General features: G+C 40.9%; 1 protein-coding gene and 1 long non-coding RNA gene across 4 annotated transcripts in view; one reads left to right on the forward strand and one right to left on the reverse strand.

Moving 5' to 3' along the window:
* Nucleotides 1–25,450, reverse strand: part of CSK (C-terminal Src kinase) — a 102,325-nt gene that overhangs the window by 33,027 nt on the left and 43,848 nt on the right. For 2 of the 3 annotated variants that reach the window (XR_012251272.1, XM_073652818.1), the window contains exons 2-5: nucleotides 20,057–20,130; nucleotides 18,868–18,981; nucleotides 12,794–12,906; nucleotides 1,090–1,309 (exon numbers count right to left, since the gene is read on the reverse strand). Coding sequence is in view for 2 of the 3 variants with exons in the window: in XM_073652818.1 (XP_073508919.1) it covers nucleotides 1,090–1,309; nucleotides 12,794–12,906; nucleotides 18,868–18,981; nucleotides 20,057–20,071 (462 nt within the window). In the remaining variant the exon portion in view is untranslated. Of the gene's footprint in view, nucleotides 1–1,089; nucleotides 1,310–6,968; nucleotides 7,116–12,793; nucleotides 12,907–18,867; nucleotides 18,982–20,056; nucleotides 20,131–25,450 lie in introns of those variants that run through there. The other variant, XM_073652819.1, reaches the window with a different exon arrangement.
* Nucleotides 14,781–20,809, forward strand: LOC141166280 (uncharacterized). Its single transcript, XR_012251273.1, has 3 exons — nucleotides 14,781–15,045; nucleotides 19,950–20,109; nucleotides 20,283–20,809. It is a non-coding gene; the product is annotated as an uncharacterized lncRNA (long non-coding RNA).

A 25,450-nucleotide genomic window follows, 5' to 3' on the forward strand; every position in this document is an offset into this window, starting at 1 on the left:
CATTTACCTGCAGATTCCACTAGGAGGAGCTTACAGTATAAAGATTTGGCTTCTAGAGTCCAAATCTGGTGTATCAACCCATATGCAGTTAGCTCCCCCTAGTGTCAACTGCATGCAGTCAAAATGATAGACTTTATCAAATCAGGGAATCCTCACACAGAACTTAAAATTAACTGGCACAAAATATTGGAATGGTGGACATTAACTGAAATAAAAGTAATAAGCCTAGCAGAGCTCTCAAGGGGAACTTTCTAAATTTTGCTTTGATACCCTGCATTCAATGCAATCTATTCTGGGCCTTGACCATTTAACCGAAACTCTGGTTTTAATCATGATGTAACATGGCGCAGGGACTTGTCAGAATCACTTGGAGTCTACGCTCTAAAAGGACACCGCGTTTGGTAAAGCACTGCAATCCCCTTTGTCGTATAGAACTGGTGGGAATTTCGGCTTAGAGACTTCAACCAACTCAAGCAGCTCAAGTGGTCAGAGACATGACAAAAAGAAGTGAAAACCATAGTTTAAAGTGTAGCTCCAGCTTTGTAGTACGCTCAGTTTTCTAACTCACTCATGGCGTTTTTGGCTATAAACCCAGGTACGGACCATCCGGAGTATGTGCTGTGGCCTACATTAACTTAGGCTGCAGTCTTCAGTGCGAGAGTGATAGAATTCTATAGGGTGCGCCCCCGCACTGAAGACACTAGCTAAGAGTGACCAGCGGGTGGCGGCCTAGTTTAGTGTAGCCCGCAGCAGACTTCAGGTGGTCCGTGCTGAAGTTCATCAGCAAGAGCCATAAAAAGTGTGATTAAGAAAAACGATTATACAGAAGAGTTCTGAACCATAATCAGTTTCTTATGAAAGTGTAGGTTTGCCTTAAAGAGGTTGTGAAAGGATAGCCCTTAAAACGATTATTTCATTTAGAAATTGCACCAAACAGTATTTATTGTGTTTAACAGTGTTACTAAAGTAATGAAAAAATTGTATATAGCTTTATAGTCTCTGAATACCATAAAATGATTCATGTCACACGCATCATATCACACTAAATTAAGGAACTGAATCATGAGTGATCTGGGTAAAGCCCCTTACCTCCACCAGCTGCATGAGGTTATCAAAGTATGCCTCTTCATCAATAGTCAGCTTGCCAGACTTGTAGATGATTCGGTAATGCTCCACTTTCCCCTCACAGCTCACACACAGTGTGTAGTCTCCGGGATAGTTTGTGCTCTCTCGCACAAGAAACAGGCCCGTTTCTGGAGGGTATAATAGTCGCTCAGCCTGTTCTCTTGTAATCTTGCCATGAAACCATCTGTAAGATGAATATTAGATTTAGGTGCGATGTGGCCAATAGTGATAATATCATTTACATATGTCATAAATTGCATAGATTGCAATCACTAGATTGCCCTGGGTTTAGGAGCAAAAAAACTACAATGAAAACATGGCAGAATTCACGTAAAGTTATACTAGATTTAATTCAGGAACTAATGCCATATAAACCATAAATGGAAATATGTCGATTCTGCAGCCACACAGGGCGAAAGGTTAGAGGAACTTGCAGCAAGTTAGACATCATTTTTATGTAATAAATAGATGACATAACTTACCGGGGAAATACATTTCAGATATAAAATTGTAACAATGCCAGAATTTTAAAATCACCTAACTTGGGTCAGACATGTTATAAAACCCACAAAACACTGTATGGGACTTTCAACACTTCAACTCCATGGCGGACACTAAAGCCCCCGTCACACTAAGCGAGATCGCTGCTGAGTCACAAGTTTTGTGACGCAACAGCGACCTCAGTAGCGATCTCGCTACGTTTGACACTTATTAGCAGCGACCAGGCCCCTGCTGTGAGATCGCTGGTCGTGTCGGAATGGTCTGGACATTTCTTTGATCGTTGAGGCCCCGCTGGGTAGCATCGCTGTGTTTGACACCTTACCAATGACCTTGTTGACGACTCAGACACAAACAGATAGGCGTGCATCGTTATACAGATCGTTATGGGTCGCCGCATCGTTGCTGCGTCGTCGTTGGGAAGATCTGACTGTTTGTCATCTCACCACCGACCACATAGCGACGCAGCAACGATCCCCGACAGGTCGCATCGTTGTCGGGATCGCTGTAGCGTCGCTTAGTGTGACAGGACCTTAAGCGTGAGGATTTCTTTGCATAGTTGACTTTGGTTATCTCAGTTCGCAAATAAGCAAGAATGCAGCATAGCCCATAAGATGCAGCATGGAAGATTAGGCCTAATTGAAATTTACTGAATGTTTTGCCTCAATACATTTTTGATGCCTGGGGTCCATGCCAAATCTGTAAGTCAGACTTCAATCATCTGCCTTTAACCATTTTCAGGCTGGATAATAGATTTTTTCAGTTGCAAAAGGAGAAAATGAAAGGGAAATTAGCAGCCTACTTCCCTTCTTTCCAGAATTAACTCTTCACTAAAAATATACAGAAGATCTATACACTGTGTGCATAATTATTAGGCAAGTTGTATTTTAGAGGATTATTTTTATTATTGATCAACAACTATGTTCTCAATCAACCCAAAAGACTCAAATATCCAAGCTTAATATTTTTGGAAGTTGGAGTGTTTTTTTTTAGATTTGGCTAGGTTAGGAGGATATCTGTTTGTGCAGGTAACTATTACTGTGCAGAATTATTAGGCAACTTAATAAAAACCAAATATAATCCCATCTCACTTGTTTATTTTCACCAGGTAAACCAATATCACTGCACAAAATTTAGAAATAAACATTTCTGACATGCAAAAACAAAAAAAAATAGTGATGAATATAGCCACCTTTCTTTATGACACCCAACAGCCTTCCATCCATAGATTCTGTCAGTTGCTTGATCTGTTTTCAATCAACATTGCGTGCAGCAGTCACCACAGCCTCCCAGACACTGTTCCTAGAGGTGTACTGTTTTCCCTCCCTGTAGATCTCACATTTTATGATGGACCACAGGTTCTCTATGGGGTTCAGATCAGGTGAACAAGGGGGCCATGTCATTATTTTTTCTTCTTTTAGACCTTTACTGGCCAGCCACGCTGTGGAGTAGTTGGATACATGTGATGGAGCATTGTCCTGCATGAAAATCATGTTTTTCTTGAACGATACCGACTTCTTCCTGTACCACTGCTTGAAGACGTTGTCTTCCAGAAACTGGCAGTAGGTCTGGGAGTTGAGCTTCACTCCATCCTCAACCCGAAAAGGTCCTACAAGTTCATCTTTGATGATACCAGCCCATACCAGTACCCCACCTCCACTTTGCTGGCGTCTGAGTCGGAGTGGAGCTCTCTGCCCTTTACTGATCCAGCCTCTGGCCCATCCATCTGGCCCATCAAGAGTCACTCTAATTTCATCAGTCCATAAAACCTTTGAAAAATCAGTTTTAAGATATTTCTTGACCCATTCTTGACGTTTTATCTTATGTTTCTTGTTCAAAGGTGGTCGTTTTTCAGCCTTCCTTACCTTGGCCATGTATCGCACACCTTGTGCTTTTTGATACTCCAGTAACGTTGCAGCTCTAAAATATGGCAAAACTGGTGGCGAATGGCATCTTGGCAGCTTCACGCTTGATTTTCCTCAATTCATGGGCAGTTATTTTGCGCCTTTATTGGCCAACACGCTTCTTGCGACCCTGTTGTCTATTTGCCATGAAACGCTTGATTGTTCGGTGATCACGCTTCAAAAGTTTGGAAATTTCAAGACTGCTGCATCCCTCTGCAAGACATCTCACAATTTTGGACTTTTCAGAGCCCGTCAAATCTCTCTTCTGACCCATTTTGCCAAAGGAAAGGAAGTTGCCTAATAATTAAGCACACCTTATATAGGGTGTTGATATCATTAGTCAACACCCCTCCTCATTACAGAGATGCACATCACCAGATCTACTTAATTGGTAGTTGGTTCTCAAGCCTATGCAGCTTGGAGTAGGACAACATGTATAAAAAATATCATGTGATCAAAATACTCATTTGCCTAATAATTCTGCACGCGGTGTAGTTTTAAAGGATATTCCTTCTTGTATGTAACAACAGAGTACTGTGTCGTTTTGGGGTACAGTACAACTCTCAGACACACAAGTATCTGGTCATGTCAGATACCAGGGCTGTGGATTAGAGTAAATGGGGGCCTTTATTTGATAAAAATCAACTAAAAAGGACCCTATTTACACATATTGGCTCCAAATATAAGACTCAAGCAAAGAATTGTTAATGAATTTTTCTAATATTTATTCATTTTGACAACAAACAAGGTGCACAAGCTAGGCAATGAATAGATAAATGACAACAGTTAGAAGTAGAGTAATAATTAGAAATAAAAGGGTGAGATGGGAAGTTCCATAGGATCATGGCCAATAACTGCAGAAAAATAGATGACATAGAAGAAAAAATGCAGTATGAAGTGAACAGGAATGAGAAAACATGACAAAGGAATTATGTTGATGCTTTAAAATGGCAGCAAGTTTTTGGAACCAGAAAATAGATTCTATGAAGCAGAGAGGCAGAGACAGACATAAGAAGGCAAGAACAGTATGTGAGCCCTTCGCAGTCCAATAACGCACCCCTTTATGCATCTGCAACAGAAGCGGATTGCTGCTTTAGCGGTGGAAATAGACCCCCTTGCCTCATGGGCCCCAGTTCAGATGCACAGATTTCACCAATGTTATATCTGCACCTATCACACAGAGCAGTGGCAGCAAGGAGGAAATGTATATATAAAAATAAGGTTGTGTCCAGCTCTCTGGGGAAAAGAAAGAAATCACTTTCAGGGCTCGCTCACACTAGTGTATAATACGGCCGAGAGCTGTGTGATGATTTATTGGATAGCCCTCGGCCCAATGTTATACTATGGAGCAGCGCTGATCTGCAATTTTTTCTTATCCCAATTCGGCATGAGAGAACAATCGCAGCATGCTGCAGATGCATCCGATGATCGGATTATACACACCCATACATATATACATGTGACACATCGGACTGCACTCGGATGTCATCTCAGTACAGTCCAGTGTACGCGCACAGAGACAATGGAGAAATTAAAGGGAATCTGTCAAGTGTCATTTTTTCATAGTATACTAATAGTATCTTGAAATAGTCAGCCATTTCAGAATAAGTAACGCTTATTGCTGTAAGCTGCGGACAATTCAGAGTCGTGTGCCAGCTAGTAAAGGGTATGTAAATCAAAAGTAAATATGCCCCCCTAACCAAACCCACAATCCCTCCCACCCTTCTCTATCAGCATCAGTGATAGGAAAAATCTTGTGCATGTGAGATGCCTCCCTAGTTCTGCAGGGTTTCATTTACTATCACAGACACTGGTACAGAGGGGTGGGCAGGATTATGGGGTGTGTAGGAGGGCACATTTACTTTTGATTTACATACGCTTGACTAACTGGTGCTCAGCTCTGAATTTTCTTGAGGTTAAAGCAAGAAAAAGTGATAAGGTACAACAATAAACGTTACATATTCTAAAAGGGCTCCCTATTTCAAAGCACTATTGGCACGCTATGAAAAAAAATCACCTGACAGATTCCCTTTAAGTTCTCCATCTTCTCCGCACAGATGCTGCGATTCTCTCAATTGGATCACACCAATATGACACTCGGCTCAAACTCTGACATAGTTTGAGCCTTTTTCTTCAGTATAATCGGCCCCATTCTCTCGCATGACTGAATCGACAGCTGTGAGACCCCGGCCTTAAAAGGGGTGTTCAAGTTTGAAAGATCTCCTATCCAAAGGATAGGGGATAATGTTCCGATCGCAGAGGGTCCAACCACTGTGGCCCCCAGAGATCCCAAAGATCTTGGCTCTAAAGAGCCCCAGCTGAATGGAGAGGAGGATGATCATACGCACGGCCTATTTTTTCATTCTATTTGGAGCGACGAAAATTAGCCGAGTGTTGCGGTGGAGCAAATCGGTGGAGGCCACGGCAGTTGAAACCCCAGCGATCAGAAAGTTATTCCCTGGCCTGTGGATAGGGGATATTTTTTAAAAACTTGAGAACACCCCTTTAACTGAAGGCTTATTTTACCCCTGAATTGAGAGTGAGATTAATCGTAGAGGGAAAAAAAAAGCTGATTTCTCTAATAAGATAGATTATAAAGTTTCTTATTTTTATGTGCATTATTGATTTATAAAATAAAATGGTTAGTTACTCTTTAAAGGGAATCCGACACCTCCAGAAACACCATTTACCTGCAGATATAGCGGTAATCTGCAGGTAAATAGCCTTTAATCATGTCTGGCACTTTTACTGGAAGAGCGGCTGCAGGTAGAATATAAATTCATTTTCTTCCTGTGGGTACTGCTCCAGTAAGGCAGCCAGGCATTATTTTAACACCATTTACCTGCAGATACAGCCACTGATCCTCCTCTAAACCCTGAAGTCATGGTCATCTTCAACTACGAAGGCCGAACAGTACCTGAAGATAAATAGCATTGCGGGAGGAGACAGGTCCCCTTTAAAAGAAGTTGCAAATCTCAGCTGCTGGGTACTGCAGAACAGTGCCTATACAAAAGCATCATATAAAATATAGAAAGCCAGTCAAAAGAACAGAGGCTGTTCAGCTGTACTCAGCATCAGCAGCTACACATTGCAGCTCCGTTCAATGTGCTTTCTTCCGGCGGCCACTGGGGCAAACAGCTGAGAATTTTGATAATGACTAATCAATTTTGGCAGAGAAAGAAGCAGATTTCTCCGATAAGATATATTACAAAGTTGCTGATTTTCATGTGCACTATTGATTTATGGAATAAAAAATTAAAACAGCGGTTACTCCTTAATACTTTTGTCCTTATGACCCCCAATATTCATGTATCCGTATCCACACAAGTGTCTAACAGACTACAGGTACAAAAATTAAAGTTGTTGAAAAGAAACTTCAATATGCCCAAAACAGAAAATTAACATAAAAAGTGCAGATATTAAAATGGGGTTAAAGATTACCTGGGCACTGAAATTGCAGAGGAAGATAATGGCATTTTAGACATTGCTGTCGCTCCTGTACACGTATCAAATAGCAGCACGGGAATACAGCAACAGTGAACATTCAATACTGCACCAGGAAGTTTGCAGAAAAAAGTGTATGCAAATTAAGTTTAAAGGGCAATAATGGGTATAATCAGTTGTACAAGCAATGACAGCGGGTCCAGAAATCAGAGCTGGGGTTGACAATAACAAAGGTGTTAGAAGGTGCACTAGTAAAGAAGTATGCAATTTATTTAATACACTTTTCACAGTTTTAAAAGGACAACCTGTCACCACCAGGATTATGCCCGTTAAAATACGTTATAATGATCCAAATGATACCTTCAGTGAAGAAATCCGCAGCCTGGTGATTGTTTAATCATCATTAGAAGTTTGGGTTTCCTAATCTTTCTGTGCATTGGGACAGGATTGTGGGTAGGGTCTTCGGTTCTGCCCCGGCCCCTCTACTGCCTCTGGTGACAGTATTTTCTTCCCGATTAAAAGTTTGCGCCAGCACCATCCTTACCGCGGACGGCAGGCTTCAGTAAAATTGCGCTGGTGGTGGTGCATGCGTAGATTGAGATCTCGGCTCATCATTGATCTAAAGTCTAAAACTATGCATACGCCGCCACCGGCGACATTTTCCTGAGGCCCGCCACAAGATCAATGTGTGCTAGCGCCACCCGCGGTTAGGAAGGCGCGAAATTTACAACAGAAAGATGATACTGTCACCAGAGGGGCTAGGGCAGAACTGAAGACCCTACCCAAAGTTCCACGTCTATGCACAGACCGCTTAGAAAAATATTATCCTCAGTAGTTGATACCTTTTAAAGGCTAACACGGTACAAAGATATATTTTTCCTGTAAAGAAAGCTCAGGAAACCCAAACTTCTAATGATGATTAAACAACAACCAGGCTGCGGATTTCTTCACTCAAGGCATCAGTTGAATCAGTTTAACAGAGCCATTATGGCCATACCTTTATTTTAACAGGCATAATCCTGATGACAGGTTCTCTTTAAGATCCCTGATAGCAGCCATTCAAAAGAAACCTTACCGCCACATGCAGCAGGCTTTTTAGCCACAGATTTCACAATGAACACGCAGCAATACATGTTACATATAGATTTGCACACTGCTTTAGCCCCATATAATTAATAAATCTGAAGCAGAAGACCTGAGGATGAGAAAATCCGTATGTGCCTTCAATACTGCAATGAATTTTTCATACTACATGTGGCTCGTGTGTGAATTTAGCCTTATACTTTACTTCTTCAGGGATAAAATCGGTCCAGGTCACATAAGCGCAGTTTACTATAGTTGTGGCACAGTTCGTGGACCTCCACTTTGTGACAAGATGTACATTGTTGTGATTATCACATGGCCATTATTGAAACCAAAATATCCCTTTAAACAGAGCGTGTCCTTGACCTTGTAAGGGTTAAAGTGGCGACACATTACATAAGAACTAGAGCTTAGAATCCCGATGCTTAATTTAGAAATGATATCAGGCTCAATATTCCTGGTGAAATGTTTGCGGAGATCTCAGTCCAGGGACCCCTTTAAAGGGCCATACTTAATTAGCAGGTAGAGGAAAAATTGCAGTGGGCAACACTTAGAGGCCTTTTTTAGGCATGTAGCAAGATACAAAAAAAGTCAAAATATATTCAGACTCTAGAATCAGGCATCAGATTAGACTCAAAAATTGGTCAGACCCCAGGCAAGACACCAGAATTAGGGCTCATGCAGACGTCTGTGGATCTGGGTCCGATTACGGACTGGCCGCAGGTCTCCCAACTGGAGCATGGAAGTTTCATATATTTCTATGAAGCTGTTACCCTCGGGTCAGACGACCAGCTAAATATAGGAGCACTGATTAGACCCTCTTGTTCAGTTCTGGGTGCTACCTATGTGTATGCACCGGCACGATTATTGGATCGTCTAAATGGCCTGGATTCAGGGCGCAGCATAAACAACCTTCGTTCCTGCTTCTGTGTATGTATATGGGAGGATGGAATCTGCAAGAGACAGCAGAAAGAATGATGACCGTCTGTTACTGTCATTATTCCCTCTGTATAGTCTTCCAGTGACCTGAGGGAGTGGATTAAACAGGAACTTTTCTTCAGGTTATCACCCATCCTTACTAATCTGAGAGGGTATGTCACTTTTGGGCGGAATGGGGGTGAGGCTTTTTTATTTAACCACTACTAAAGAGGTAAGAAGCTGAGCAGTTTTAGATCTCATTACTCCTATGCCTAACTAGGACATTTGTCAAGTTTGACTCAAGAGCTTAATGTCATCTAGAACATCAAGATTATTGTTATAAGAAGGATTGTTATTGTGAACATATGCACAGATACACAGATTTGGCCCCCCCCCCGAAGAAGCCAAACGCAAAACGCGCGTTGGGGCTTGGTCAGCACATGCAGATTGTGCCACTCCTTATGTGTAACCATTCACAGACTTAACAATTGTGTCACTATGTGTTTTTGAGCAGCCTCCTTTTCACACTTGTACTCTGCTATTGCAGTTTTCCAAAATTTGTGAGGGAGTCTAGTCTTAGGGTGTGTACTCTACCATCCATTGTGTTTTTGAAATATCCCATGTGACGTATCAATTAGTGTGGATACTCTTTTCCCCATTATGGAGTGTCATTAATCTGTGTGCACTGTTGCACTTGATGTTTAAATCATTCACCTGTCCCGTGTTATAATAATAATAATAATCTTTATTTTTATATAGTGCCAACATATTCCGCAGCGCTTTACATACATCATCATCGCTGTCCCCATTGGGGCTCACAATCACATGGCCTATCAGTATGTCTTTGGAGTGTGGGAGGAAACCAAAGAACCCGGAGGAAACCCACACAAACACGGGGAGAACATACAAACTCCTTGCAGATGTTGTACTTATATTGTCTAACTTTTTAAATGTAATAAAAATTAATAATTTTTACATGAAGCTAGAAGTACATAGATTGCTATTTTTCTTTGTGTGGGGCAGTTAGGCTCCTTTTTTTCTTTAATTTCTGTTTCCTTATACACAGAATTGACATTTAAGGACGCTGCACATCTTATGTACGGTATCTTTTACAAACGGTGTGTCTGTGGCTCAGTTTGGTTCAAACGGGCAGTATTTTACATAAGTGTTTGTAAGCCAAAACCAGGAGTGGGTGATAAATACAGAAGTGGTGACGTGTTTCTATTATACTTTTCCTCTGATTGCTTTACTAATGTAAAATACGTGAATGTGGCCTTAAAGACACAAACATTAATTTTTAGCCATTTTTTTCCCAACAAATCATGACTTGATGCAAAATTACATGAAGCACATGACAAATTTAGGAGGGCCAATAATTGAATGCTTGTGCCCCATTATAGGCCCATTTAGTAAACACTCACATAAAAAGTAATATATTCATCAGGTGAGCTGATTTTTACGTATGCATAAATAATATCATTACTAGAATATCGGCTACTGATGACTACTGCTACTGTATGGGTGAGAACAATTGGATTAGCGATCAATCTATCCCCATCATTGTTTCATTGGCCTCCATCAACAGGCCAGTGAAAGACTGCTGATTGGCTTGTACATAGCTGATCGGTAGTTGTTTAAAAACCTGTAAAGGCCTGAATAAAGTATGAAAATGTATAATATATCTTATCAGAGAAATCTCAGATGACAATTGCTACTGATGAGCTTATATGTAGAGGGGGAGGGGTGAGGAGAAAGAAGGTAGAAGGCAGAGCTCCTCTGGTCTACATAGAATCTCATTAGTAGGAACTGCCATCTCCTATCTCAGTAAAGTCACTTTCACAGAGTACAGATTTTACTCACAAATTTACAACTTTGAGAATGAAGGATCAGTCTTGTTGGAGAAAGAAGCAGATTTCTTTGATAAGATATTACAAATTTTCTTATTATTCATGTGTACCATTGATTTTGGAAATAAAAATTTAAACAATGGTTACTCTTTAAATCCTAAGGAACTGCAAATATATAAAACCACATATCTCAGCACTATGGCACTACATGTAATACTGTTATAGCATGTGAGGGCTGCAGCCCATCAGAGATAAAACTTCCGTTTGATGGATGTGTGAAAGCGGCTGCCGATCATTAGGCTGCAGCGCTAGCTTGACATATCAGCAGCTCCTGATCAGCGGTAGTCACACCTCCACCATATGAAACAGTTTAAATATGACGGAACGGTGATGGAACGTGACATGGTCCATCGGCAGCTATCAATAGGCTGCGATATGATGTCAGACAGAGACACAGCGCTGACATCACTGGAATAGCGCTAGTTCAGCAGGAAAGGGTCTTTATTAGTGATGAGTGAGTATGTTCTGTTAACCCTTTCGGCGAGTATGCTCGGGCCGAGCTCCGAGTAGTTACAGCTGCTCGGTGATATGTTTGAATCACTCCCATGTGCATGATTTGCGACTGTTTGACAACTTTACTACATGTGAGGAATGTGTAAGAAATAGACATTCCTCCCATGTAATAAAGCTGTCAAACAGTCGCAAATCATGCACACGGGAGTGATTCAAACATATCACCGAGCAGCTGTAACTACTTGGTGCTCGGCCCGAAAGGGTTAACAGAACATACTCGTTGATCACTAGTCTTTATTTTACTTGAGGCACTGCAGCATTCAAGAAGGGGCTGTCAAGTAGTGGACAACCAAGTACAAATGCACAATCCAAGCAGAACCCAAAGGCTTGGCAATAAAGAAAACAGGACACAACTTCAATAAAGCATACATGAGCAAGGTGAATACATGCATTTTTGAAAATTAGCATTATAGTATCCAATCCCTTGAACAAAAAATAAGTTTTTACACCTAGAGAACTATAGAACTGAACAGTATCTAGAGTATCAAGGTAATTGTAAGCATTATCATTAGTATGACCCTCTGCGACACATGCAGTATTGAGAAGGCAGCTCCAAAAGATTTTCTACCTTTCGGCAGATAAGTAGGTGTACAGACACTGGAAAGACTAACGTTAGTGAGTTGTAGGCATGCACTTCTGTTCTGTGGATGTCTAAGATCCCTAAACATGGGCCATAGGCGTAGGGGCAGAAGCATAGTGTACGCGGGGGCCAAAAATCCCACCTCACATGAGGTTTTCATTTTATTTACATAATCACATACAGATTGTGGTGTCTAACAGCATTGAGCCAAGAGATGAAAGGATAATATAAAGTTAATTTGTTTATTTAAAGAGAATCTGTCACCAGGTTTTTGCTACCTAATTTAAGAGCAGCATGATGTAGGAGAAGAGACCCAGATTCCAGCGAAATGTCACTTACTATACACTGGTTAATGTAGTAGTTTCAATAAAATCAGTGGTTTAATCTGTAGGAAGTTTTCACTTGTAAACCTGCTACCATGTAGCTCTCCACTTTCATGAGCTAAGCATAACACCACCCCCACAACTGATTGGCAGTTTTCTGCCTATGCACATTGTAAACAGAAAGCTGCCAATCAGTGGTGTGGGAGGGGCTTATACAGAGCTCAGCAGAGAACGGCTAGATCTGTAGCAGACAAAACATCAATTTTATCAAAACTACAGCTAACAGCTTATTCTACAAAGTGAGTGAGTGACCCGGCACTTTGACAGCTTGCTCTGCAGCATATCTGGAAGATTTGCCGATCTGCTACGTGGTGATAATGAACATGATAGTACTCTGTATTATTGATACGCCAGTAAGTGGACTATGTATTATAGCACAAGAATATTGTAAGTATATTGCTATTAGAAGTATATAGGCAATATGCTAGATATACTTACGGCATTAGACTAAGCTTTGTCCCAGATTTTACACCTTGTCTCTTCTGTACATAATTGGCAGGTATAAAGCCAACTTGGCCACCTTTATTCTTTGCTTTATACCAGTTAGGATCCTGCAGGAAAATATACACAAGTAATAAGATAACAGTAAATCTAGATTATAGCATAAATCTTTAAACACCAACCATCCATTACTTGAAAATTACAATTCCAGCTGAGTGGAATAACAGTGTTTTGTTTTTTTTCACTTGAATGTAAAAGGTGAAGGCTACAGCCAATCAGCAGCTAGCGGTCATGTGACACTGTTTACATCAGGAGGCAAGTGTGGGTCAAGTGGCTCGGAGCATAGGAGAGGCGCTGATTCAGTAGGAAAGTATACGTTTCCTTTATTTTAAGCAACACCCTGAGGACCTTAAATAAAGGGTTGTCAAATAGTGGACAATCCTTATAAATAGTTAAGAGATGGCACCAGGATCACTACTGTAAGAACACAAGCCAGCACAAGCAGTGTAGTGTTCTGAGTAATGTTCTCCCTGGAAACCTATTTTTCTTCCAATTTATTTTTTTCATTTATGTCATGCACTGCCCCCCTATGGTCTTAAAAGACCTTCAGGAGAGCATTTTAACATATTAAAGCGCACCTGTCAGCAGGATTGTGTTCAGTTAACTACATACACTGTCAGGTGGGCGCCGTTACACTGATTAATATGATACCTTGGATGATGAAATCCGTCCTGTGGTTCTTGTGTAATCTTTACTTTCAGTTTGGAGATAATGATATGCTTGTGCTACGGGGCGGCCTGTGAGGGGCGCTCTACTTACATATTCATCTGTATGCTCTTATGACCGCCCTCTGTGCCTTCACTGACCTGCCTTCTATTTTACATAATGCATCTAGTAGTGCGGGGCTAGGTAAAATAGGAGGCAGGTCAGTTAAGGCACAGTGAGCTGTCATAAGAGCATACAGAATAATATGTAAGCAGAGCACAAGATAGAGCGCCCCCCACAGGCTGCCCCGGAGCATAAGCATATCATTATCTCCAAACTGAAAGTAAAGATTACACAAGAACCACAGGACGGATTTCATCAACCGAGGTATCATATTAATCAGTGTAATGTCGCCCACCTGAGAGTGTATGTAGTTTACTGAGCACAATCCTGCTGACAGGTGCGCTTTAATATATTCTTTTTATTACCAATGTTCCCTGTAACTGTGGCTGGTATATTGATCCTTGTTACAGGGGAAATTCAGCCTCCTGCCTGCTTAGGCTCCCTCTCTCCCACTACATACAGTGATCACAAGATCTATGGGTCCGGAGGAGGAAGCGCCGTTATTGCGTACTTTGCTGTATAAGCAGCGATCAAAAAGGCAGCTATGGCAATAAACAAACTCTGCATTCTCTGACAACTGGCTCTCTGCTGCAGCAGCTTACTCTACATTGACCTTTTAGAATATCATTGCAACATGAAGCCTGGACCGCCTTGACATTTAAAGTCTATGGGTGAACCAGAAATCAGTAATCCCCAGTCTGCTCTTTGTGTAAAATGGTATGGGAACCTTGTGAAGATTAAAAAAAATAAAAAAGCAAAAGGTTCACAATTATTGTGCAGCAAGCACTACATTAAAAATAAAAGTCTAAGTAATTTACTCATTTGTCAATGATCGCATCTTGTATGCTGACATAAAATTGATAGTTTGCTGACAGTACATCCACCAATGTAAACATTCATCTAAAAGAGGTTTCTATCGGTAGAAGCATGAGAGATGGAAAGACAAGCGATCGCCAGCACAAAAACATGTGATTATTGTGCAACATAAATGTATTGTGATATTTAACCAACGCTTTTTATTTTCCATCACCACTTGTTTTAACAATCTATCTTGCCATGTACAAAAAAAAAAACACATTAGTAAACTTTGCCGCTGTGGTATCTAGAAATTGGCAAGGAGTCATAATAGATATGGTCCAACGTTTCGACCGAGAACAGTCTTTGTCAAGGACATCTGTGTGTAGCAAGAGCCGGGAACCAGGAAATGTGGCACGGTGTAAGCCATGGGTTCATCTAATGGCAATGGTCTCTCAGCAGAGTAATGCACCCTGCTCAGGAACGGTTTGAGAAACATGACAAGAAGACTTGATTTCCAAATTCTGTAGATGGAACAGTTTAATCTGATGGGACTATGAAGGCTGCAGCCCATCAGCGCTGGGAGACAGCGCGCCGACATCACTGGAACAGCGCCAGTCCAGGAGGCAAGTACATGCTGTTTATATTGCACTGTGGCATATAATAAGGAATTGATCAGTACTGGACAACCCTTTTAAGATCTTCACTCAAAATTAACAGTTCCCATAGAAGAAAACAACAAAATATAGAGAGTTTTCTTCTTTGTCACTTAATGTATGTTATAATAGAGACCATTAGTAAGAAATGTACACACTTTTTGAAGTGGTCAAGCTGGATATTATACGAGTCTTTGTATACAGCCATATTATAACCTGACGTAGGTTCCACTAAGCTTGTATATGAAATGCAAAACTAGTTGGTGGGGTTTTTACAGGTATCGCCAGCAAAAGGTTTCCAGGTGCAGCACACACAATTTATCAGGTTGTACTTTAGATTAAAGAGACATCAGCCTTCACATTAATAACAAGGAAGTGACATGGGGAAATCCCAACCCAGTCACTAACAATCTGCCACTCGTATACAGTTTAGTACCTTGTGTTCAGTTCTCAGAAAACCAGAAATACTAAGGAAGCCACAATTGTGATGCCATTACATTGTGTGCCAGGACCTTGTTTATGCAGGAGAATGGTGATAAATCTGTCCTGTGCAATGAGGGTATCTTTTAAAGGTCCATATTTTAAAGTGCATCAAAAAGGTGATCTGGAAAAGTAGTATTAAAAAAAACTAAGAAGGTACTACTGGTGAAAACTACGGTCATAGTTTTATAATATTTTCCTGAATTACATTTTCCTCACTGAAATCAATTCAAGAAATAAAAAAGAAAAAAAGGCATGACATGTCCTAATAATTAAAAAGGCTGCATGCAACAAATATCTTGAAGACCTATCCATAGGGTGTAACACCAGCACCCCCCACTGATTAACTGTTAGCTGGTCCAGCAGAGGTCAGATATAAACATTGTATGGAGTCGGAACAGTGTGGCTCCGTACATTTAGTGACTGACCTTCAGTATCAGAGAGGCCACTATACAATCTACACAGCTACCGGGCCCCAGATCCATGTAAATCAATCTGCCATCACAGCAGATAACAGCTGATCAGCAGGGGTAAAGCAGATGAGGTCTTCAATATGTTAGTAACGAAAAACCGCTTTGGGCAGCTTGAATATGCTTTAAAATACAGCATTATACAAAAAAATTGCATGCAAGTGTAAACAACTAGAGCATGTAGGTGACCATGGTTAATGTCCAAGATATCTATTCTAAGGGTGCACTTACACAGCACAATTAATGTGAATGAGCATTTCTAATAACGCTCATTTCCTAATAATCCTTCAGGGTGAACAGGCTGCCGATCACCCGATGAACAAACATTGTATATGTCTGTCGTGGATGTTATGGCTAGCTCAAAAGATCACGGTTTTTAGCAGCACTACAGGACCTGTGCTGCAGAGAACAACCAGATCCTATGCGCACTGAGCGATCTATTACTAATCGGTATAGTGAGCATCAGTATTGCGGTTTCCCTGTGTAAACAGGCCATTAAACGACCTCTGACCAGCAAATTGTTGATTGAAGTTCATTTAATGCTGCGTATGGTGCAGTATAAAAGCACCTTAACTTGTTACCATATCTTGAATATCTGATAAACAAGGTGCTTGCCAAACTATGACTACGTTAGCATCTTGCCAGAGCCTTAAAGGGATTGTCCATTTTATCTTTATACCAACAAATGTGTTGAGGACATGATTTTTTGGCACTTCGTAATATACACAAACCTCAGAAGGAAAAGTTAAGGAATTATGAATATCACAGGATTGATAGACATGTTAATGAGATGCAAATGATAAAAAAAAAATTCAAAACATCTCAATGTATTCAGTATCGAGTATGAGCGCCACACACAGATAGCATGCCAAGGAGTGTAAGCACATGTATTAATGAGGTTATTAACGGTTGTCCGAGGAATGTTCTGCCACGCTGACTGCACTTGGGCACACAAATCATCAAGATCAGCTTCTGGCAGCTCCCTTTACAAATGCTAATCCATGATGTTCAGGATGTGCTCAATGGGAGACAAGTCTGGAGATGCTGCAGGCCATGGTAGCATGTTTAGACCACATAGGCTGCTGACAGTAGCACAACAAGCGGCCTGGCATGGTAGTGTTGAAAATTGACTCCTGGGATACTTTCATGCTCCCTCGCAAAGACTTCGTAATGGAGTTGCCCACGTGGTCTTCAGATCCATCTCCAGCCATCTTTACATCCAAAACAAAAGTGTTGAAGATAGACATTCATTCAGCCTCCGTTGCCATCTTGCTCTGCTTAATGTTAACCTCACGCCACTGCTGTCGAAGGCTAACTGAACACCAGTAGTTGGATGTCTGGCTCATAGCTCAATGTCATGCAAACGCCTTGTGATTGTTTGTGTTGACTCTGTTTGACACCTTAGGCTTGGTATGTGATGTCCAATTTCACTTGCAGTACAGAATGAATCACTACCAACCATTCTTCAAATCTGATGAAACCACGTGGGCAATACCATGAAGAGGCCTTCACGAAAGAACGTCACATTGGCCCTGCTCCTGGCATTATGGTATGGAGTACATAAATGTTAGGTGGCCGGATTGCTCTAGTCTCCATCTCGGTGTTACATTGACTTAGTCGTGAACCAGTGGTACATCCGTTCTCCAAAGTACCCAGAAGCAGTTTTTTTCTGTTGTTTACAGAAAAATGTCAGGCGGTATCTTTCTTGTGCTCTACCTGTGTGGCTTAAACATGCTACCGCTGCCTGCAGAGTCTCCAGACTTGTCTCCCATTGAGCACATCTGGAACATCATTGTTCGACAATTACAAAGATTGCTGCCAGCATCAGATCTTTTCCATGCCCTAGTGCATTAGGTGTGGCAGAACAATCCTCAGACAACCATTTATTCAACTCAAAGATAACAAGATAAGTTGTGTAAGTGCATGCATTTTTGCATGTTGTGATCATACACAATACCGAATAAATAATTTGCATATCATTAACATGTCTATTGATTCTGTGATTTCCAAAATGCCAAGATTTTTCCTTTTTGGTTTTGCAATTTCAATGTTGAGGAACGTATATGTAAAATCTTCTCCTTTATGAAGGGTCACCTGCTTGTTCGTGCGTCCTCACAGACTACGCAACTCTCCTTTTCTCAAAATGGCTGCTGACCAAGGGTCAAGTAAAGAGATCTATCCATCAACTTGCCCTAATTGAAAAACACTTCACATGGGGAGGTGGAAAACATAGTCCTGTGTTGGGTGAAAGGGTATTCATGGCTATGTATGTTGTGTACACCATGAGCTCTCGCACAGACTATGCTATATATGTTCACATAATGAGATCTCTACAAAGCCAATGTAGAAAATTACAGGGAAAAACAAACTGCGTCAGGAAACCCTATAAAACCTTAGGTTGACTACATTCCAAGTTTCAAGACCTCAGTTGTGCCATGTCTACATACAAATTCATCATTGTCATTTTTGAAGATTTCCCAAAACAGAATGTAATATAGGCAGAACATTCACAGAACACATTAGTTATAAAACATAACAGACGAGTACAGTAAGTAAATTTAGTACTTGCTTGGTGTTTTCTATTAGATTCTTATTATTGCTGTTTCCATTGCCAATGCTCCTAGAACAGATTTTATGAAAAACCAAAAATACATCTATAAACTGTATGTTTACTTGTCATTTTCTCATACACTATTTTTCCCCAATTCACTCCACAGGAAGCCAGCTACAAAAACACTGCAATAAACACAGCAGTACCCATAAGTGCAGGTCTACGTTCTGCACAGTATGAATAGGATTTAGATATAGTACATCCGGACAGGAATATGGGAATTCATTTTACCCTGGTCACAGCCACAATTGTCAAGACTTCTCCTTTCGTAAATGGAAGATCCTGGTCTGTTCTCCTCTGGAAATCATAGTTAGCGACACATTCTGTACCAGCTTGCCAGGGCGTCTATGGATGCAAGGAAGAGTTTTAATAAAATATTCCTAACTTAAAATTTACAAGAATTTAGAGAAGATTTATTGTACAAGAGCCATAAGCCAAGGATACTTAGTAGTTCCTGCAGTCTGTTGGGCGTGACCCAGTTTAATGTTAGTAAGGTTAGGGGTTGGGTGGGGTGTGCTTAAAAAAAATTATATAAATATTTAGATTATATAAAAGTAATGGAGATCAATAAACTAATGCAAAAAAAGGTCCTGCAATCCTTTACTAAAATGCAGTAACACAACTGTTAATTTTTTTAAACACTTACGTCAACTGAACAAAAGTGTAAAAGGAGTTTTCCAGACAAGAATAAAGACACTAATGACTGGAATAAGAAGCCTCATCACCTGGACGAACAATAGTCTGCAAAGAAGAAACTAACAAAGTATTCAGCTGGAGTAGCCCTTTAAAGAGGTTATCCCTTTCAAAATTGTACCATATGGATGCAGAGATGTAAATTAATAAGCGGACTTGTTACTCAACATCCCTGGGGTCCAGCGCTTCCGCACAAACACTGTTCCCATTCTTGATGATAGTCTGCACCGGTGCAGCCAGTCAGGTTTACAGCATTTATAACTGGCTGCAGCCAATCACTAGGCTGAGCAGATTGGGCAGTCTACATCAGCAGAGGCAGGGAGATCAGTGATTGGCTGCTGTGGTTACGAGCACTGTATACATGAGGTCACTGCTACAGCTAATCAACAAAGACCAGAGCCATAGTGGAAAGGCAGCACTGAACCCCAGGAAGGTGAGTGACAGCTCAGTTTGTCATTTTAGACCTCTCCAACATTATGGTACAATAAAGTTTTAAAATGGACAACTCATTTAAGGAAAATGTAAAAGGAGAGCATTATTGTTTTAAACCAAACTATGCAACAACATATATGAAGAATCCTGTGATCTTTAACTCAATGCAATGAACTTCTCATTTGCAGGTGCTTCTTTTCCAGGTAAAAGGGTTGTATAGTCCAAATCTTGGACTAGGAGTCAGTAACAATGTACTTGGCTGTGAAAAAAAAACACCACAAAAGTCAAGACTTACCTGCACCACAGACATCTTGGGAAAAGTCTTTGTAAAGGAGACTCAGAGTGAAGGTATTCTGCAGACAATCAGACCTAAGAATAAAGAAAGAATCACAATTATGTAACAGAAAAATGTATTTAGAGAGTTAATTTATAGATGCTGATGGCAACAATAGCTTTAAAATAATTGCGCATGTTTAATTTTTGTGAACGCCAACCAAAAACATCTTTTTTTCTTTATGTAGATCACAAGTCTGTTGTCCCCAGTCTTCTCACAGAAAAGCAGGCATCAACAAATCCCAGGAACCCATCAAGCCCGGTACTTAAGAAGATATATAGATCTATATCTACCTATGCCCAGTATTCTTAAGGGAGAATTTGAATCTTTATTTCTGTGGGCATAAACTATGGAAAGGAGGGGCACAGAAGAAAAACAAAAACTAATCCAGAGTCAAAAGGAACAGCGGCAACTCAAGGAGGAACTCTATTTAAATTAAATTTAATTGTAAATTTTAAAAAAAAATGAAAAGGTCCTCTTTTTAACCCCTTAAGCCCCGAGGGTGGTTTGCACGTTAATGACCAGGCCAATTTTTACAATTCTGACCACTGTCACTTTATGAGGTAATTACTCTGGAACGCTTCAACGGATCCCCCTGATTCTGAGACTGTTTTTTCGTGACATATTGTACTTCATGATTGTGGTAAAATTTCTTCGATATCACTTGCGTTTATTTGTGAAAAAAACGGAAATTTGGCAAAAATTTTGAAATTTTCAAAATTTGAATTTTTATGCCCTTAAATCAGAGAGATATGTCACACAAAAGTGTTAATAAATAACATTTCCCACATGTCTACTTTACATCAGCACAATTTTGGAATCAAAATTTTTTTTTGTTAGGGAGCTATAAGGGTTAAAAGTTGACCAGCGATTTCTCATTTTTCCAACAAAATTTACAAAAACATTTTTTTAGGGACCACATCACATTTGAAGTCACTTTGAGAGGTCTTTATGACAGAAAATACCCCAAAGTGACACCATTCTAAAAACTGCACCCCTCAAGGTGCTCAAAACCACATTCAAGAACTTTATTAACCCTTCAGGTGCTTCACAGGAATTTTTTGAATGTGGAAGAAAAAAATGAACATTTAACTTTTTTCACAAAAATGTTACTTTAGACCCAATTTTTTTATTTTCACAGAGGTAACAAGAAAAAATGGACCCCAAAATTTGTTGTGCAATTTGCCCTGGGCACGCAGATACCCAATATGTGGGGAAAAAACACTGTTTGGGCGCACGGCAGGGCTCGGAAGGGAAGGAGCGCCATTTGACTTTTTGATTGTAAAATTTGCTTGAATAATTAGCGGACGCCATGTTGTGTTTGGAGAGCCCCTGTGTGCCCAAACATTGGAGCTCCCCCACAAGTGACCCCATTTTGGAAACAAGACCCCCCAAAGCACCTATCAAGATGCATAGTAAGCACTTGGAACCCCCAGGTGCTTCACAAATTGATTCGTAAAAATGAAAAAGTGAAAAAAAAAACACTTTTTAATTTTTATGAATCAATTTGTGAAGCACCTGGGGGTTCCAAGTGCTCACTATGCATCTAGATAGGTGCCTTGGGGGGTCTAGATTCCAAAATGGGGTCACTTGTGGGGGAGCTCCAATGTTTGGGCACACAGGGACTCTCCAAATGCAACATGGTATCCGCTAGCAAATTGTCGGCTCAAATTGTTAGCGGACATCATGTTGCATTTGGAGAGCCCCTGTGTGCCCAAACATTGGAGCTCCCCCACAAGTGACCCCATTTTGGAAACTAGACACCCCAAGGCACCTATCTAGATGCATAGTGAGCACTTGGAACCCCCAGGTGCTTCACAAATTGATTCGTAAAAATGAAAAAAAAAACACTTTTTCATATTTATGAATCAATTTGTGAAACACCTGGGGGTTCCAAGTGCTCACTATGAATCTAGATAGGTGCCTTGGGGGGTCTAGTTTCCAAAATGTGGTCACTTGTGGGGGAGCTCCAATGTTTGGGCACACAGGGGCTCTCCAAACGCAACATGATGTCCGCTAACAATTTGAGCTGATTTTCCATTCAATTTGTTAGCGGACACCATGTCGCGTTTGGAGAGCCCGTGATGTGCCTAAACAGTGGAGCTCCCCCACAAGTGACCCCATTTTGGAAACTATACCCCTCAAGGATTTTATTAAGGTGTATAGTGAACATTTTGAACCCAGAGGTACGACACAGAATTTGTTTACATTAGGTCATCATATTGAATAAGTTGTCATTGGTCTTGAGCGCAAGTGCTCGCTACTTGAGTTTGCATCGGGTACTCAGGTATGCACCATGTACAGCGTGTGCTCGAGTGACATGCTCGAGTCCCTGCTCCGCATGTTTCACGGTTATTAGACACCCAAAAAAAAACATGCGGGGATCGCTCGTGCATGGCAGGCAATCCCCGTAAAGTTTTTTTGGCCGCGAAGCATATGGGGCAGAGACTCGAGCATGTCACTCAAATACCCACGATACTCAATGCATACCAGAGCACCCGATGCAAACTCAAGTAGCGAGCACTTGCGCTCAACACTAGTCGCCATATCGTCATCTTTTTTCTTACTTTTGAAAAAAATCCCAACACCAACCGCAGCACAACCCCAACCGCAGCACAACCCCAACCGCAGCACAACCCCAACCGCAGCACAACCCCAACCCTAGCACAACCCTAACCCTAGCACAACCCTAACCCTAGCACAACCCTAACCCCAAACCCAGCCCTAACCCTAGCCCAATCCTAACCCAAGAGTTTATTTTTGACGCCGTTCCTCGTGCGGTATAAGTGATTAGACGACTTTATTCTTCGGGTCGGTGTGATTACAACAATACCAGAATCATATGGGGTTTTTATGACTGACAGCTTTTAAAAAGACGCATTTTTTGTAAAATCTAGTTTTTGCATCGCCATATTTTGAGAACTATAATTTTTCCAGATTTTGGCAGACAGTCATGTGACGGCTCGTTTTTTGCGGGATGAGTTGACGTTGTTATTGGTGCCATTTTCAGGCACGTGACATTTTTTGATCGCTTTCTATTCCGATTTTTGGGAGGCAGAATAAACAAAAACAAACAATTCAGGAATTGTTTTTTTTTTTTCCATTCTGTTCCGCGTGTGGTAAATTTGATAAGGCAGCTTTATTCTTCGGGTCAGTACGTTTACAGCGGTACCACATTTATATCGTTTTTCTATGTTTTGCACTTTTACATAATAAAAGCAATTTTATAGAAAAAAATATTTTTTAGCATAGCTTTATTCTGAGAGCTATAACTTTTTTATTTTTCGGCTGATGGAGCTGTATGGCGGCTTGTTTTTTGCGGGACGAGATGACGTTTTCAGCGGTAACATTTTTATTTATATTCGTCTTTTTGATCGCGTGTTATTCCATTTTTTATTTGGCGGTATGGTGATAAAGCATTGTTTTTTGTTTCGGTTTTTTTTTTTTTTTTTTACCGTGTTCACTGAAGGGGTTAACTAGTGGGACAGTTTTATAGGTCAGATTGTTCCGGACGTGGCGATACCAAATATGTGTACTTTTATTGTTTTTTTGGTTTTTTTTTTTTTATAATAATATTTATTGATGGGTACATTATATTTTTATTTTTGGTGGATTATTTTTTTTTTATATTTTTGCAATTTTTTTTTTTTTTCACTTACTGACAGTTTTTATACTTTATTACTTTGTCCCACTATGGGACTTTCACTTTTTTTTCTCTGATCGCCTGCATGGCACAGGAATGCAGCACCATCCCTGTGTCATACAGGCTTTCAGCGCTGCACAGTGAGAAGATTGTTTGGAGATGCACTGCGCATGTCCAAACAATCTTCCTGCTGTGTGGTGACCCGGATGTTGTCATGACGACATCGGGTCGTCATGGCAACACCCGGGAAGCCTTTGCAGACAGCACTGGAAGCCGGAAGAGGAGGCGAGTATCTGCGATCACCTCCCCTTGCCCCCGCAATGCTGCGATCGGCTGCGATCGACTTCGATCGCAGCATCGCAGGGGTTAATGTGCTGGGAGCGGTGCAGGACCGCTCCCTGCACATAGTACCGGGTGTCAGCTGTGACAATTAGCTGACACCCGGCGGCGATCGCGCCCGCACAGCCTGTGCGCGCGCGATCGCGATGACGTACTAATACGGGTCTGGCTCTTAAGTCCCAGGGCACAGACGCGTATTAGTACGTCAGATGTTATTAAGGGGTTAAAGAACATTAGTCACCAGGTCTGAAGTGTCCAGTTTTCACTCTTATTTTATTCATGCTGCTCCACTGAGTATTCTGCTTTCTATAAAATCTACCATACACTTCCAGAGATATGGGCTTCTTTATTTATTGGTTAATTGCTCCTAAAAAATGGGTTGTGGCTCACAGGATCCTGTGAGCTACAACCCCTCAATAGCAACCATAAAAAGTGAAAATAATAATAAGGCCCATATTTCTGGAACCATATGGTGATATACAGTACAGACCAAAAGTTTGGACACACCTTCTCATTTAAAGATTTTTCTGTATTTTCATGACTATGAAAATTGTACATTCACACTGAAGGCATCAAAACTCTGAATTAACACATGTGGAATTATATACTTAACAAAAAAGTGTGAAACAACTGAAAATATGTCTTATATTCTAGGTTCTTCAAAGTAGCCACCTTTTGCTTTGATGACTGCTTTGCACACTCTTGGCATTCTCTTGATGAGCTTCAAGAGGTAGTCACCGGAAATGGTTTTCACTTCACAGGTGTGTCCTGTCAGGTTTAATAAGTGGGATTTCTTGCCTTATAAATGGGGTTGGGACCATCAGTTGTGTTGTGTATTATGGCAAGAAAAAAGCAGCCAAGTAAAGAAAAACGAGTGTCCATCATTACTTTAAGAAATGAAGGTCAGTCAGTCCGAAAAATTGGGCAAACTTTGAAAGTGTCCCCAAGTGCAGTTGCAAAAACCATCAAGCGCTACAAAGAAACTGGCTCACATGAGGACCGCCCCTGGAAAGGAAGACCAAGAGTCACCTCTGCTTCGGAGGATAAGTTTATCCGAGTCACCAGGCTCAGAAATCGCAGGTTAACAGCAGCTCAGATTAGAGACCAGGTCAATGCCACACAGAGTTCTAGCAGCAGACACATCTCTTCAACAACTGTTAAGAGGAGACTTTGTGCAGCAGGCCTTCATGGTAAAATAGCTGCTAGGAAACCACTGCTAAGGACAGGCAACAAGCAGAAGAGACTTGTTTGGGCTAAAGAACACAAGGAATGGACATTAGACCAGTGGAAATCTGTGCTTTGTTCTGATCAGTCCAAATTTGAGATCTTTGGTTCCAACCACCGTGTCTTTGTGCGACGCAGAAAAGGTGAAC

The sequence above is a fragment of the Phyllobates terribilis genome, unplaced genomic scaffold (genome assembly GCF_046119375.1).
Source record: "Phyllobates terribilis strain yellow unplaced genomic scaffold, ASM4611937v1 Scaffold_11__3_contigs__length_659146591, whole genome shotgun sequence".
In the NCBI taxonomy this organism is placed as follows: domain Eukaryota; kingdom Metazoa; phylum Chordata; class Amphibia; order Anura; family Dendrobatidae; genus Phyllobates; species Phyllobates terribilis.